Source organism: Pimephales promelas, chromosome 1, assembly GCF_988280905.1.
Source record: "Pimephales promelas chromosome 1, fPimPro1.hap1.1, whole genome shotgun sequence".
Classification (NCBI taxonomy): Eukaryota; Metazoa; Chordata; class Actinopteri; order Cypriniformes; family Leuciscidae; genus Pimephales; species Pimephales promelas.
The window spans coordinates 6,870,441-6,887,107 of record NC_142769.1 but is presented as its reverse complement, the minus strand read 5'-3'; the positions used below and the strand labels follow the sequence as shown (position 1 = coordinate 6,887,107).

Below are 16,667 nucleotides of genomic sequence, written 5' to 3'. Positions count from 1 at the left end.
TAGCTTTGACTTAGTGTGTCAGTTTCAACTTTTATCTCATAATTATGTCATAATTTAGAATTTTTGTCATGCCTATCTCATAATTATTTGCATTTAACATAATTTCAAGTTTTTATTATATAGCTTTGACTTAGTGTGTCAGTTTCAACTTTTTATCTCATAATTATTATGACGTCATAATTTAGAATTTGTATGTCATGCCTATGATAATTATTTACATTTTATATAATAATTTCAAGTTTTTATTATATAGATTTGACTTAGTGTGTCAGTTTCAACTTTTTATCTCATACTTATGACGTCATAATTTCGAATTTTTGTCATGCCTATCTCATAATTATTTACATTTATATCATAATTTCGAGTTTTATTATATAGTTATGTATAGTCATTTTGAGTTATGTAAATGTTTGATGATTTAAATGTTTTAGAATGGGTTTCCACATTTTACTAGATATAAATATATTATATAATATAAATAAATACCTTGCTTGTTTTCATGTATTTTTATTTATTTAAATATATAAACACAACAAAAAGTACTGCTGTTTTATTAAAGCATGTTTCAACCATTTCATCATCCTTTTTGACAAACATATTTAGTCAATTTTGTCTAACCACAATGCATCACTAGCGCTTCTGCTGATTCAACCCACTCTCGCAAATCACTTTAATCTCCTCTTGACATCGAAATGAGGGAGTTTTAATTCAACCCAAAGATTTATTCAATTGAATAAAAATCTACTGCAGTCTATCATTAATCTGCTTAGTGAGCATTTCACTCAACATCTAATAAACTATTTCTGCCCGAATATGAACATGCCTGAACGAACGCAACTTTGACAAGAAGGCAAGGTAGAATCACAGAGCATAAATTTGTCACCAGCAATTGTTTTAATAAGTTTAAATCTTTGAAATGTACAGTTCAATGACATTTACAACAATTATTTCCATTTATATTTGCACGGTTCCTACTGTAGATATATTGGATTGGCATGTGGTACAAATATGATAAATAAGAACGTATTTACCTGCCATAAACTGGCCACAGAACAGTGGTTTTAACAGTATTGAACATGCGAGGAGGTGCATGTTCGGAGGACACTGGAGAGGATGGACAGGCAGCTCCACATGCAAAAAAAAAAAAAAAGGAGACACTTTCTCGAAAGAAACATTCACAAAGAGTGTGTCGTCTGAGACATTATTATTCAGCGTAACTGTGGCGGTATCAGCTACGCACATAACCCGTCCCAGCCCGTACAGGTCTCAGTAATCTGCTATGAAGCCTAGTAGGTGTGTGCGTACTGGCAGTCATGCTAATCATATCCTGATCAGGAATGTGTTTTAAACGATAGATGCTATGTTAGAAAGACGCCGCTTTTTTGAATGTATTATGTATCATGTATTACACTTTAGTCCTTGGTACCAAGATGCATCACTTCTTCATACATCCATATGACATTAAGCAATGATTTCTCGACTAACGATATGGAATTAGCTCTTTCCAGTAAAGATATGGATCGTGGATGGCACAATAGGACCAGGAGGCAAAATATGAAAAGGTCCATGCTGGTCCAGAGGTGCCCTATACAGTACAAACACATCTCTTGATCTCTACTCTTCTATGTAAATTAGTAAGCAGGAGGAGGAGGAGGAGGCGGGGCATATCATATGGGCGTGGCTTGGATAGCTGAACACAGATACGTCAACAAACTGGACGATTTAAAAAAAACAAAAACATGCACAAGTCGGTTGGTATGTGTGATTTTACATGTCAGGAAAGCACAAATGCTCTATTTCCACTGCCAACATACATGTTGTTCTACTTTTAATTCCGATTAAAGGGTTAGTTCACCCAAACATGAAAATTCGGACATTATTTACTCACCCTCATGTCTTTCCAAACTTCGTTCTATTGTCAATGAAATCTGAGAGATTTCTGTTCCTCCATTCACCCAATGCTTTTATTCTGATATAAACACACTGATCATGAACTATAGTAAAGCGATATAAAATATAGTAAAACAGAAGCTCAAGCATGTTCGCTTGAAGTGCGAGAACCAATGAGGTTTGTTCTCGCATGTACGGTTGAGTCTACGTGTCGTTTACCATATAAAGTGATCATGTTTCTTCAGAAGATTTGAATTAAACCGCTCAATTCATATGGATTTAATCAACATCTTGAAGCATCAGAGTTTTAGAAGAATATACTTTCAATGGAGGGACAGAAAGCTCTCAGATTTCATCAAAAACATCTTAAATTGGGTTTTGAAGATGAACGAAAGTCTAACGGGTTTTGAACGACATGAGAGTGTGTAACTCATTTTTGTTTGAACTAAACCTTTAATGGTTTTACAGATGAATTTTTATCACAGCTATGGTCTTTTAAAAATATTTTGCAGTTCGGGGATGAATCTATTGCAGAAGGCTGTCTATAAAGTATGGCCGCCTTTGGGTAACGCGTCTCTGCATGCTTGGAGCAAACAGAGGGCTTTCAGAGTCTGTAGCAGGGAATGCAGAGGGACAACATCTTGGCACATGACAACGAGAGATATGTGTGTGAGGGGAAGCAGGCAGGGAGAAAATGGTGTGTAAGAGTCTTTTAGCTCTGTGCTGTTAACCTTTGCTCTGTGAGAGAGGCCTGGTGGGCCACCGTCTTGTTCTCGTGTGAGCGGAGATTGGAGACCACGTCGATAAAGGCCAAGCTCTGCACTTCTTTGTGAAGCGGCTCTAAGGCAAGAGGAGAAAACACACAATTCAGCCATTCAAACGGAATAATTTGATTCATGAGAGTTTCGTTCGGTACAATTATGAATTTAACAAAGAAAATTTGAATAACAAACATTAACATTAATAATTTATTAATTAGGTTTACACTACATTTTGAAGGGGTCCACTTATGATTTTTTTAAACATTTTTCTTTACTGTGCGTTCACACTGGACGCAGATAGCGCGTCAAATTCACGCCAACCGCGTCTAGTTATACGCTTAAACACTTTGAATTAATTCACGCGTCAAGAGCGAAATTGACGCGTGTAAAAAAAAAAGTTTGAAGCGAAATGCGAAACCCGTTGGTGGCCATCTTTTTTATGTTATACGAGCATTCATCGAGAGTCACCGCTCTGTATTTTCTCTGGAGAGCCTCCAAAAGTTATTAACCTGTCATGTAATTTTCCAGAATTATAAGTCCAGACACAAACTTATGCACATGTATGTTGGTTATCTACAGGGGTTGGACAATGAAACTGAAACACTAGCCAATGTTGGAGGTTTCACGTCTATATGCCTGGCGGCCAATCTTCAGAGTGAAGCACGGATGGATCAGTGATGGTTTGAGCTCCAATATCATGACAATCCTGATTGTATTTGATGGACACGACACTGCCGAGGTCTACCAAACCCTTCTGGAGGATCATGAGCACCTGATGCTCAAGCCGTGTATCAGCATGATCATGCACCAACACACACAGCAAGACTTGTGACAGAAGGGTTTGATGAAGATGAAAGTGACGTTGAACATGCACAGTCACCAGATCTAAATATTATTGAGGTGTTTTGGAGGAGCGAGTCCACCACCAGCATCATATAGTGACCTGGACACCGTTCTAAAAGAGGAACGGCTCATAATCCCTCTGGTCACTGTGAAGGACTTCTATCTGTCATTCCCAAGATGAATTGGTGCTGTATTTGGATGCAAAATGAGGCCCTCACCATACTAACAAATTATTGTGTTGTAAAACCAGGTGTTTCAGTTTCATTGTCCAACCCCTGTACATTATAATACTATTTCATATAATCTAGATATGGAATAAATAACATTCAATACACAATGGACATGTCTCGTATATTGAAATAAAGTTTAAGTGATCAAATATTTGCTTTGTTGTGCATTAGAACCACACCAGGCATTTAGTCATATTACAAAATAATTTATTGAAGCATCCAGATACTTCACCACGTGATCAAGCAGCTACGCTCCTGATTGGTTAACGCGGCACGAATTGACGCCAAAGTTCAGATTTTTCAACTTAGGAGGCAGGTGTGAATTCGCATCAAACGCATGAATGCACAAATAGCACTAACTAAATCATTGGCGCTTAACGCGCCAGGCGCTCAATTCGCGCAAACTTGAAGTGCGAATGAGGCGTATTTGCGTCTACCGCGCCGCGCTCTACGCCTCATTCGCGCGTAACGCGTCTTTGCATTGACTTAACATTGAAATCACTCACGCCTGATGCGCTATTCGCATCCGGTGTGAATGCACCATTAGTGTGTAATGTTGTCTGTTTGACCATGAAAAAGTTCTGCAAATTTACTAAACAAAAAGTTACTCCAATCGCCTCCATTGTAGTCTTGAGTTTTTTTCCGCGAACAAACATGTCACAATGTTTTTCAAAGAAATTGTATTTTTTCTTTTGTTCTTTGATTAACATAGACAGACATAAGCAGGTTTATTAGGGCGATAAATCGAATAACTCGAATTTGTACTTTGCGCCTAATTGCGCCGATTCTCCATCTTGAAAGTACATTAGCCAAAGAGGGACATACCCTTTAATTCAAGCTTCGCCTTTCGCGTTTACGTTTGAGTTAACACTCATGGACGAGGTCGAACTGGAAGCCATGTTAATCTTGGATTACATTGGCCACCGTAGGAGTTAAAACGAAATCGGAATTGAGAGGAAGGGAAACTAATATTCACTGGATGGTCACCACTAGATGGGGCTAAAAATCACACAGTGTAGCTTTAAGTGTAGATTCAGGCTTCTTTTGGTTCAATCCTTCCTACACCTGTGAACGTGTTGAGTCATTTGTTTTTGTGATCTCTTGACTCACCCGATCCCATGATGGAGCAGATGATAATCATGGAGTTGTATTTGATCTCTGGTGCACTGTGCTCTTCTGTCAGTAGTTTGTGTAGAACCTGCACCAAATTGGAGTCGACAAAATCCTTTTCTGCACAGTCTGAAATCGAAGCCGTGAAGCGATTCAGTTAAAAGTTCTGAACAGCACAAAACATTGTGACATACCTGAATGAATGCCCTTATCTCACTAAAGGCTTCAAGGGGCTATATGTAGAATTCAGAAACCATTGTTATTAGCGACACCGGTGGCCGATAAGTGAACTGCAGCCTGCCCATGCTTATTGCTAATGCTCGCACTCATGTTCACGTAACAAAGTTTTAACAAAATCAAAATAATAAATAAATAAATAAAAGCTCGTTTTTAAAGTTCGTTACAAGCTGATCAAACATTTACGATGACAAAGTGATTGATGCATAAAAAATCATGACATATAGCCTTTTAAATGCATGAAATTAGTTTTAGAAGATAAATATAAATAATGTCTTTACACAATTAAAACAAGCATTATCTAATTATTATAAAAATTAAGTTAGTTTGTAAGTTTAGCGATTTCAGAATTTTAATTAGACTATAACTAGACTGATACAAAACTCTGAATGTGTTCAAATAAGGTGAATTTATGTACACTTGAAATCTTTTTCCAATTTTGTTAAGACAAAAGTAACCCAGTGTTATTACTGTTAACTAAAACTAAAACTATTAAAGAATTTTTGGTAATTGAAATAAGCTGAAAGAAAATATTAACCTCTTAAGTGTCAAAAAAATCAAGAAAGAAGGGTAAAAACCTCAGTTTGTTTTCATGCCAAGAGTTCAAAGATAGCATCCATTCAATTAAATGATAGATTCCCCATTTGTGATGTGGCAGTAGGCTATAACGCTATAACGTGTTTCTTAGAGGTTGAATTCATATCAAAATCTTCTCATATTACTTCTGAATAGGATGTCTACTTCATAAATTGTAAGACAATTGTGGAAATAATGGTTCATATCACTCAAAACACATATGGAAATGGAGACGCCCTTATATGGGCAGTAATGGAGTCTTGTTGTGCCCTAGTGAAAAAGTGTGGTACTGCGCCCAAACAAAATCTCACTGAAAGCTCTTTTTTTTTTTTAAATATCTACCTAAAATCTGAAACACAACTTGTATAGATTTTTTTTTTTAGAGTCGCCCACATTTTGAAAATACATATTTTATATAAAATATGAATAATTAAATGTTTTATTACATTGTACATTTTAATAAACTCAAACTTCTAACTTTTTTTCTGTTTCACTTATTTACTTCACTTCTACAAAAATCGGCCAAATGTCTTTAAGACGAGGCCAATCTTACGTCTATATTCCAAAGCATTCTTGAATTACAACCATTCGAAATGTGCATTTTCATGTATATTCAAAAAAAGGGGGTGACACTTAGGTTAATATTAATATTAGATGAAAAAAATACATTTAAAAAACAAATTTAGACACCAACTGAAACAAATTGAAGTACTAAAATAAATAAAACGTATAAATAAAAATACCATTTAATAAAAAACAAAGGTGCATAACAAAAAGACTACACTAAAATTAAAATATAAAACTGAAACTATTAAACTAAAAGATCCAAACTACAATAGCATATAGAACATACTAAAATAACACCGCAGTGTAGTTGAATTCACCCTGCTGAAGACATTCAGATGTGTGCGTCTCATTACAGATTTATATAACAGACAGTAATCCTTGATATTTACCCAGATCCAGTGCTGCTATGAGACCCAAGGCCACCAGCGCTTCATTCTGCATGATCATGTGTTCACTCGTCGCCATGGTTATCAAGTGCTTAACACCTTCACCTTGTATGACTGTTCGGACCACATCCTATTCAGAAAGGGAAAAAAAAGCAGTCAGAAGCTTCCAGAGGACATGAATCCCAGATGGAAAAATTGGCTTTAATACCACAATTCCTTTGATGTCCAATGAAATTGCTGAACCATTTCTCATATAACACCATGACTCAATGACCCAATGAAATGTTTTAGCCCTCACTAGAAGTGAAAATGCTGCATGAAACAACAAAATCAGAAGCAATCAGAGCATATTTGATGTTTAATACACAGATATAATCGATGTTTTGTGCATTCCTGGTCAGTCATGTCCGGTTAAAAAAAAAGTTTTACATGGTAGAGATGGGATTTACTGTTCACTGCTCTAAGCCGGGTTCACACTGTACCGATTTGGCCGTCTGAAACAAATAATGTGAATTCAAAGAGATTCCTCTAAAATCTGAAGTCTTTAATTGTTAGTTTGACATGTTCGCCGACAGCCGATTAATGACCATTATGCAGTCCTGTAGTGCGAGTTTCTTACGACAACCGTCGAATCAAAAACCAATAGGAGTGCAGAACCTGAAGTGAAACAACAACAAACCACCATTTGCTCCAAACACACACACATTTTTTTTTTCCAAGAAAAGTCACGATGAAAACAAAAGTCCCCTTATAGTGATTATATCCCTTAAAACTCACCAAAATGGCGTATTTAAACTTTTAAAAGCTTTTTTTCTTCTTTTACCAATAAAATTCTTCATGTCTTAAAATGGAAATGGCTGAGTTGAATGTAACTCTAAACCCTTGCTTCACTTAGCATACCCGGATTCATGAATATGCTAATTATCCGTGAACTCAGAATAGCTGATCCACTCTGTCAAATTTACTATAGTAAATGTGTAAAAATAAGTGGAAATTCTGGTTTAAATCAACCATATATGTTTGAACCATAAACTGATTCAGAAGAAGAATTAAATAGTATAGAAGAATTAAACCAAATCATTTTGATGACTGACTTTGGCTCAGGCATTACGACCAAACTAACATTTGAGAGGCTGTGCAATGCGATTGGTCCGCTTTTTAGTCCAGTTATCCAATATCATACCCACTGTTGAGTTTTAAATTTGAATCGAAGGATTTGTTTGGAATGATGTCGAAAAATGATCCACGTCAATTGAGAGCGTACGTTTTTGATGCACATTTTTAGAAATCTTGATGTCTCCATCCAGCATTTTTATGTAATATCTCACAATGTGCATAAAAATAGGTGGATGGAAACATGGCTACTGGAATGAGAGAGAATGAAGTGCAAGAGTGTGAGACCTTTGACTTGCTGTGTCGTATGAGCGCGGACAGCAGGCGGTTGGACTCTCCCATCACTCCGGCGTGGTCTTTCGCTTCACACCACTCCACCAAACGCTTCACCAGCTTTGGGTTTGTTCCCAGTTGCTCTGCTGCATCAGCTGCAACACACACAGCACTGAACATAATCTAGCCAACACAAACCACAGGCACACGCACAAAGGCACTGTTTGGATTCAAATAGGCAAATGCTTAAGTCTATGATTGGATCATTATTGCAGTGATTATTAGCATGTTACATCAACAGTTATTCTAACCCTAACTAATGGAGTGTGTAGCTTTTCATGTCTTAAACAACCATCATGGCCATTTTACAGGATGAAATTCACCTCTTGAAGGAAATAACATCACATTTATTTCAATCGAGATGCATTATGTTTTGGTCAAGGTCTTGTATTGACAATGCAAGAGTCCAGCACTCTGTAAAGTCTCCTCCAGCACATCCCAAAGACTTTCCCTGAATTTAAGGTCTGGACAATTCATGTGTTCACAATTTAATACTGATGAATGTTGACATTGTCATCCTGGAGTATGGCCATGATGTGTCAATGGAAACACAACATTCAATAACCAATAACCACAAACTTGTAATGGGAAGATCTTATAAACTGGGTGTTGTTAACCTAGGAAACAAATTAAAGGAAGAGCTATTTTGTGGCTTTAATACTTTATGAAGCTACATTTGAACATCTAAGATTTGCTGATGTAGATCTTTAATGGCACATTCATCTTAAAGGCATATTCTGGTGCTAAATATAATGTAATACATCAGTTCTGTGAAAACTCATCACCCTCAGTTTGTCAAAAAGCAAAAAGAGCAGGAAACGCATATACAGTATAATGGCAGCCGAACAGACTCATATTTCACTATTTCTTAGATGAATCAATTTTACTACTGTTAATTAAAACTCAAAGTAAGACTATTAAAAAATATAATAATATTAGATGAAAAATTAACAGAAATAAAATAAATGTAAGGAGAAGTAGTAATTTTTTTTAAAACAAACTGAAATAGAAATAATGTAAAATCTCAATAGAAATATTAGAAAACACTAAAAGAATCACAAAAGCACACAAAAAATAACCTTACAATAAAAAAATAAATAAAAGCAAATTCAAAATATTACTATTTCTTAATCATCATTAAGGCTAATATGTACTCACTTATTTGTTGTACAAATTAATGTATTTACTTATGAAAAATTATATAAATTCACGTTCACTTTTAAAAAAAACTTTTGCTGATAATTTACTCACCCCCATGTCATCTAAGATGTCCATGTCATTCTTTCTTCATTCGAAAAGAAATTAACGTTTTTGATGAAAACATTTCAGGATTTTCTCCATATATTGGACTTCAGTGGTCCAAATGACAGTTTCAGTGAAAACTGAAAACTATTCAAAGGGCTTTAAACGATTCCAGACGATGAATAAGGGTCTTATCAAGCGAAACGATCGCTCATTTTTAAAAAAAAAATAACAACGTTTAAGTTGTATAAGCTCAAATGGTCGCCTTGCTCTGTTCTGTGATGCACGTTTGTGACTCTCCTGTTCAATCTTTTCCTGAGTCAACTCGTTCATTTCGTTCGTTGAATGAACCAAATGACACGAAAAAAGACTAGTTCATTTTGATAAACGAGACACGAAAAAAGATTAGTTCATTTTGCTCACAGAACAGAGCAAGGCAACCATTTGAGCTTATAAAACAAACTTTTTTTTAAAATGAGCGATCATTTCGCTTGATAAGACCCTTATTCATCGTCTGGAATCGTTTAAAGCCCTTTGAACAGGTTGCACTGAAACTGTCTTTTTAGAACCGTTTGGTTCCCATTGAAGTCCATTATATGGAGAAATCCTGGAATGCTTTCATCAAAAACCTTCATTTCTTTTCGACTTTCTTTTCGAAGAAAGACATGGACATCTTGGATGACATGAGGGTGAGTAAATTATCTGCAAAACCTTTAACCTAGATTAGAAATCCTGGAATGCTTTCATCAAAAACCTTCATTTCTTTTCGACTTTCTTTTCGAAGAAAGACATGGACATCTTGGATGACATGAGGGTGAGTAAATTATCAGCAAAACCTTTAACCTAGATTAATAAATGCAATAAAAAACACTTCACTGTTAGTTCATTATACTTGCATTAACCAACAATTGTTAAAATTTTTTACTTAATTGTAAAATGTTACCTGTTGTACTAAACATCATGGTAGATCGATATTTGAAATGTCTTCTCTTGTCTTCCTAGTGTTTGTGGTTTTCTAGCCTGTGGTAATTGCCAGCATTTCACAGACGCTATCGATACAGCTTAAGCAGCATTTAAAGTTTATTTACCCAGGAATATTCATTTTGAAACCAAGCTGTCACTGAAAGCTAACACGGCTGGACTGCTGCCATTAAATGGCAATGCAAATTCATCCGTGGCGGATCCCTTGTCTGCAGATCCATAGTTTTTAAATGACAGAGTGCTATCGATCCTCTGCTCACTTAATATCAGAGACTCGCTGCTGTGCGGCGGCAGCTGGGACGAGCCTGAGATCAAATGACACATGCTGTCTTTAACCGAGCTAAACACCTGTAAACCATTCAGTGATCTGTAAGCTTATCCATTTGAATTAAAAACCCCTGGAATAAAGAATTGTGTTTTGTGTTTTTTAGCTCATATCTGTTAGTTTGAGGCCATCTAAATGCTAACTTTTGAAGACATTTGAAGTTACAATCATTATTTTATACATCATTAATTTGTAATTATTTATATGCTACTGTAGTAGTTATTTTGAGCTTATATTTTGTTTTCATCTTGATTTTATTTTATATTCGAGTCTTTTTTTATTATGTGCTCTTGTCAATTTTCTAATTTTATATATTTCTATTTAGCTTTAATTTATTTTTTGTTTCAGTTTTAGTAATCAACCGAAATTTATTTTATTTCAGTTAGTTGCAAAGGCAACATTTCTCGTTTGTTTTCCTGTCTTAAAATAATGATTTAAACATAAAATATAAATAATATAATATTTATATTCTAGTTCTATATTGCTTTATGGCAGTTAATGAAAGTTATTCTTACAAGTTTTAAGTTCATACAGTACTAACAACAGGGACAAACATTAGAATACAGTTTTTCTCTTTCAGAAAAATAAAAATAAATAAAGATTGATGACACATCCTGCACTCATGGTCTTGGCCACATTTGTGTCCAATCAAATTCTATTTAGAATGGAAAAGCCCCACCCCCTAATAAAACATCAACAGCAAGCAGCAAATCATAGTTAATACAGAAAAGAAAACATCAAACGACAAGTCATTTCATGCCATTTTTAAGTTTAAAGGAACCATGTTTAAGAAATATATTTCAATTGATCATAATATGGCCCTGACATGTCACTAGACATTAAGAAATCATGTTCATTTCAAATACTTATATCACTGACAACAGTAGTCCGGCCAGGATATTGTCATTTAAAAAGTGAAGTTGCAGCCCTCAACTGACATTGATGTTGTCATGTTTTGTTTTTGGTCTGATGAGCCACCCTCCACCAATCAACCAATGACGAAGTCAGTAGTTTTGCGGCATCCGGGTTGCCAGCTCTGCTGTATTTACCACAGCTGGAGCTACAAACGTGTCGGATATAAAAATTGTCTAGCGCTACGAATCCAAAAAAAAACTTGTAATGATTCTGAAATACGAAGACAAAGTCCGAAATTAAACAAGGATTTGAATAGGAGATGCCTTTGAAAGATGGAGGCGGCTGAAAATGGAGAAGAATCCTGCTGGATCTGGCAACCTCGCGTCAAGGGGGAGGGGACCGCTCTACAGTAAATTTTATCTACAGTAAATCTAAAGGGATTGCAGTACCAGTTTTGGCCACAATCTTACATACAACACCTTTAAATAGAATTATAGGTAAGTTTAATAGGAAGTAATTTAACACAAATTTTTGTTTGAGCATCACAACCAGTACAGCACAGCAACACTGACATGATTCTGGGGCGGGACTATCTGTTAGAGCCAGACCGATAAAGGATTTTGAAGGCCGATAACGATACAAATATTTGTTGGTTTTAAAATCCGATATTCCGATATATCGGCCGATATTATTGTTATTATTATTATTATTATTAGTTCAGAAACGCACAACAAAATATTGACAGATTTCCCTAACATTAGTTATTTGTAGTTATTTATGAGTTTTAACTAAAATAATATGATAATGCATTTTAAAAAGAAACTTGTTTCTATTGTCACAACAGAACAGAGGAAAATCAAAATAGATTAAAGTTCTGATAAATAAAACAATAATTAGCCCCTACATTGCCTTATAGTTATAAGCTGCGTGATTCATCCGTTTTTTTTTTTTTTTTTTAATATTCATTTATCGGCCATTATAACTGCCGATACCGATATTTTAGAAAATGCCTAATATCGGCCGATAATATCGGCCTGCCGATATATCGGTCTGGCTCTACTATCTGTAGATATTTTTTTACGTTTTGTTTTCTGAATCGTGGGCGGTTAATAAATACCCTGTGTGTCGATGAGCATCCGTAACGTTCCCAGGAGCTTGAACTGGACAGGTGGCATCTCGGATTTAAGGAACTTCAGCACTACATCCGACACACCAGCCAAGAGCATCTTAGACTTGTTGACCACTGGAGAAGACAGATTTAGTTTTAAGACACTTATGCAGAGCTTGGTGAATCATTCGATGCTTGAGTGAAATTTCAGACTGACCTGGAATGGCCAGGTTCCTCAGGGCGCTGAGGGCGGCGTGCTGCACCGTGACGTTCCCCTCTTCAACATGTCGGTCTAACAGCTCAAGAAGCTTCTGTACAATTCCAGTGTCTACCATGTGGATGCAGTTTCCATCTGTACACACACAAAAACACTTATTCACAGCCTCAACACAGTGACCACACGATCCTCCAAGTTCTTGTAGGCCTGAGGTCTCACCATTGCGGGCAAAGTTAGCGATGGCTAGCGCTCCTGCTAGCTGGAGCTGGTGGTTGTTGGAGGGCACCCATGAGAGAACCCTCTGAAACACGCTGCCTTTACCACCCTCAAACAGCTTCTGCATCGACTCATCTACAGGAAAACACATCACACATGACTGCAAACACAACACAAATACAGTAACATGAGAGGGTGAGACAAATTACATTGCCTTTAAGATGGAGACCAACTAGGTTAAACTATTCAATGAACCAGTATTAGGTTCTGATAATACATCACAGATAATCTGTATTTTTTTGAAAGTGCAGTGAACTTATGGCACACTACAAATACATATTAGCATTTTGCTAATATACATATACATATTAGCATTTTGCCAAAATTGAGTTTTGAGTGAAATCATGTTTCTTGAAACTATGGTCTGCCCTGTAACAGACAGTTTGGCTCAACTTTGCTCAGATTTAGAGAAAACGGAGTGTGAAAAGCTGAATTAACAAAGAAAATTCTATCAAAAAACACATTTTTACCTTATTTTTAGGTTTCTTTTTAGTCAATATGGCTAATAAATCTGATGGGACGTGAACAAGAAAACTTGAGAAACGAGAAACGCACTTTACAATCTGGATGATTATCATGTTTATAATGACAGAATACACATCACTATTCATAATTTTGGGGTCAGTAATATTTTTTTTTCTTTTATTAATTCAGCAAGGATGCATTAAATTGATAAAAACTGACAGTAAAGACTTGTATAGTGTTAAAAAATATTTCTATTTCAACTAAATGCTGTTCTTTTAAACTTTCTATTAATATTCTTGACTCTTGTTGTTTTTTATGATAATATTTTTGGGGGATTTGTTGTTTTTCTTTATAATGAAGTTGTATTAAGTAGATTGTGTTTAACACACAGAAGAGTTATTATCAGTTCAACACAGAGAGTTATAGAAATTCTACTTGATAAAAAAAAAATTGAATCGTAAATCGAGTTTTATATATATATATATATATATATATATATATATATATATATATATATATATAAATAAAATAAAAAAAGCAGATTTTTTTTAAAGAAAAAAAAAAAATCACCCAACCCTAGTTTTTTCACAAAATATTAACCAGCACAACTGTTTTCTACATTGATAACAACATTTCTAGTTTCTTGAGCATCAAATCGGCATACTAGATTCATTTCTGAAGGATCATGTGACACTGAAGACTGGAGTAATGAGGCTGAAAATTCAGCTTTGATCACAGGAATACATTTATTTTAAAATATTCAAATAGAAAATATATAATATTTCACAATTTTATTATAAGAAACATTTATGCATTTTCATGTTGGAAAAGGAGAAGAATAAGTTAAACAAACTTATAAAGAAGGCAGGCTCTGTCGTGGGGAGCGTGTTACCCACTGTAGACGAGATAATGCAGGATAGAATGATTGGAAAACTTTCTCTTATGATTAATCATGACCATCATCCTCTTAATGAAATATCTCAAGCCTATGCGAGTACCCACAGCTCAAGATTAATTCATCCACGCTGTTACAAAGAGCGTTTTAGAAAATCTTTTTTTCCAACTGCAATTAGATTTTACAATCAGTGCTATATAAGATGATGTAGATGATGGTCATATATATAATCATGGTCATAATGCTTTGAAAAATTGATACTTGAGTACAAGACCTGTTGTTGTTGTGTATGTTGTTGGTCATATATATAATCATGGTCATAATGCTTTGAAAAATTGATACTTGAGTACAAGACCTGTTGTTGTTGTGTATGTTGTTGTTATGTTTTTATTTTATTTTTATTGTATTTATGTGCTGCTGTGACATATAAATTTCCCCCCTGGGATTAATAAAGTAAATCATCATCAAAAGGTCTTAGAATTCAATGTCTTCAATTCATTCCGTGAAAGTCATTTTAATACCCCACAATTTATTCAGCTAGTGTTAAATATTGATGAAGTGAAAAATGCATCTGCCAGAAAGGCCTCACTGCACACTTTCCTTTACTAAGTAAAAGGACGTGGATCCCTATATAGCCAATAATGAGCTTATATAACTGCAGGGAAACTATATAAAACATTCTAGGTAATAGAAATTTTCATTCATTATAAATACAGTATGAGGTCATAGCTTGACACCATGTCATTAAGTTTCATAATGCCCCGCTTGCTTTATTCAAGCTGAGAAAATGACGTAATTTTTAACATGTACTTCAAACTGTTTATTTAAGGGTTACTCAAGTGCTGCCAAAGTTTTGGTCCTGTACCTCCCAACAGAAGAAGGACCATGAGGTCCGAGGACGTCTTGAGCTGAGCCACGTCCTCCTCCCTGTCGCTGTCCACCGTCTGAGCCACCACCTCCAGAAGACACTCCACCAAACCAGCATCCACCAACTGAAGCTTGATCACATCTGAGAGAGAGAAAGAGACAGATCTTATTATATCGCAACCTTCACAGCACACATTAACACCTTCATGTCTAACAGGGATTTCACAGCCCATATTAAAATCCTATCAGTAGCCTGACGTCATCATACTCGGATTATAGTCAGAATGTGAGTCTGATACTGCTCCATTGGGCTGTGATTATGGGCATTTCAACCGAACCAGGAAAGAAAAGGCCTCTGAACTCAATTGGATCGACAAATGCCTTGAACGCGGTTCCCTGTTCCTCTTTTAAAATAAACACGTTGTCTACATCGTCTATAACAGATGCAATGGCTGAATCTTCACATCTAAATTCTCCAGTGGCAGCCATTCTTTGTTGTAAACGAATTAAACCCAAGCGCTCTTTGGTGACGTAGATGATTATGATACGGTTGATAATCTGATAAAACAACAGATCAAGTATCTGCCATCCTCAAATGTTGTGGGCGGGGCTAATTTCGGCTGGCATCCAGGCTAGCACATCAGAGTTAAGAGTCAAGACCAGACACAGACCAATATCACACACACACCCTAACACCCAAACTAAAACTAACCTCAGATTCGGACTAAACCGGAATTCCAAGACCCAGATACCAAAACAAAACCTGTTGGTCCAGGAACCAGTCTGACATAAATGAATGAACTTAAGTAGAAAATGCTGAATTTAAATTAAGCTTACCAAAATTGGCTGATGGCTTCTTGTATTAATTTATAAAGTCTAAAAACAGATGGAAGTTTGTTTCTGCCACAGAATTAAAAAAAAAAAAAATTAAAAGATAATCAAGACTTTTTCATCTCACAATTCTGACTTTTGTCTCACAAATTCTGAGTATGACAAAAAAAAAAGTCGCTAAATTTGACGCTTGGCCCTTTTTGGAAAAAAAAAATGTCGCTAAAGGGGTCTGAAATGTCGCTAAATCGAGCGGCAAAGTCGCTAAGTTGGCAACACTGGTAGTCTGAATTGCGAGATATAAAGTTGTAACGCTGAGAAATATTTCTGACTTTTTTATGCAATTGCAAGTTTATTTCTCACAATTTTGAGAAATAATGTCAGAATTTTGAGATATATATGAGAAAAAAAGTTTTCCTGAAATTCTGTCTTTTTTCTGAGAATTGTGATTCTCTAATTGTGAAATTCTAAATTGTGAGTTATAAAGTCAAAATTGTGAGATCAAAAGTTGCAATACATATAGACTTGTATGTGTAAAATGATTTTCCGTTTTTAATTTTTT

General features: G+C 35.5%; 1 protein-coding gene across 3 annotated transcripts in view; it reads right to left on the bottom strand.

The window, feature by feature from the left end:
* Nucleotides 1-871: 871 nt before the first annotated feature.
* The window catches only part of rap1gds1 (RAP1, GTP-GDP dissociation stimulator 1), a 47,326-nt gene continuing 31,530 nt past the window's right edge, over nt 872-16,667 (bottom strand). For all 3 annotated transcript variants that reach the window (XM_039669743.2, XM_039669745.2, XM_039669744.2), the window contains 8 exons: nt 15,276-15,419; nt 12,994-13,125; nt 12,775-12,909; nt 12,567-12,692; nt 8,002-8,141; nt 6,604-6,730; nt 4,835-4,963; nt 872-2,730 (listed from right to left, as the gene is read on the bottom strand). In XM_039669743.2, coding sequence (XP_039525677.2) covers nt 2,603-2,730; nt 4,835-4,963; nt 6,604-6,730; nt 8,002-8,141; nt 12,567-12,692; nt 12,775-12,909; nt 12,994-13,125; nt 15,276-15,419 — 1,061 coding nt within the window. In that variant the 3' untranslated portion in view covers nt 872-2,602. The remainder of the gene's footprint in view (nt 2,731-4,834; nt 4,964-6,603; nt 6,731-8,001; nt 8,142-12,566; nt 12,693-12,774; nt 12,910-12,993; nt 13,126-15,275; nt 15,420-16,667) is intronic.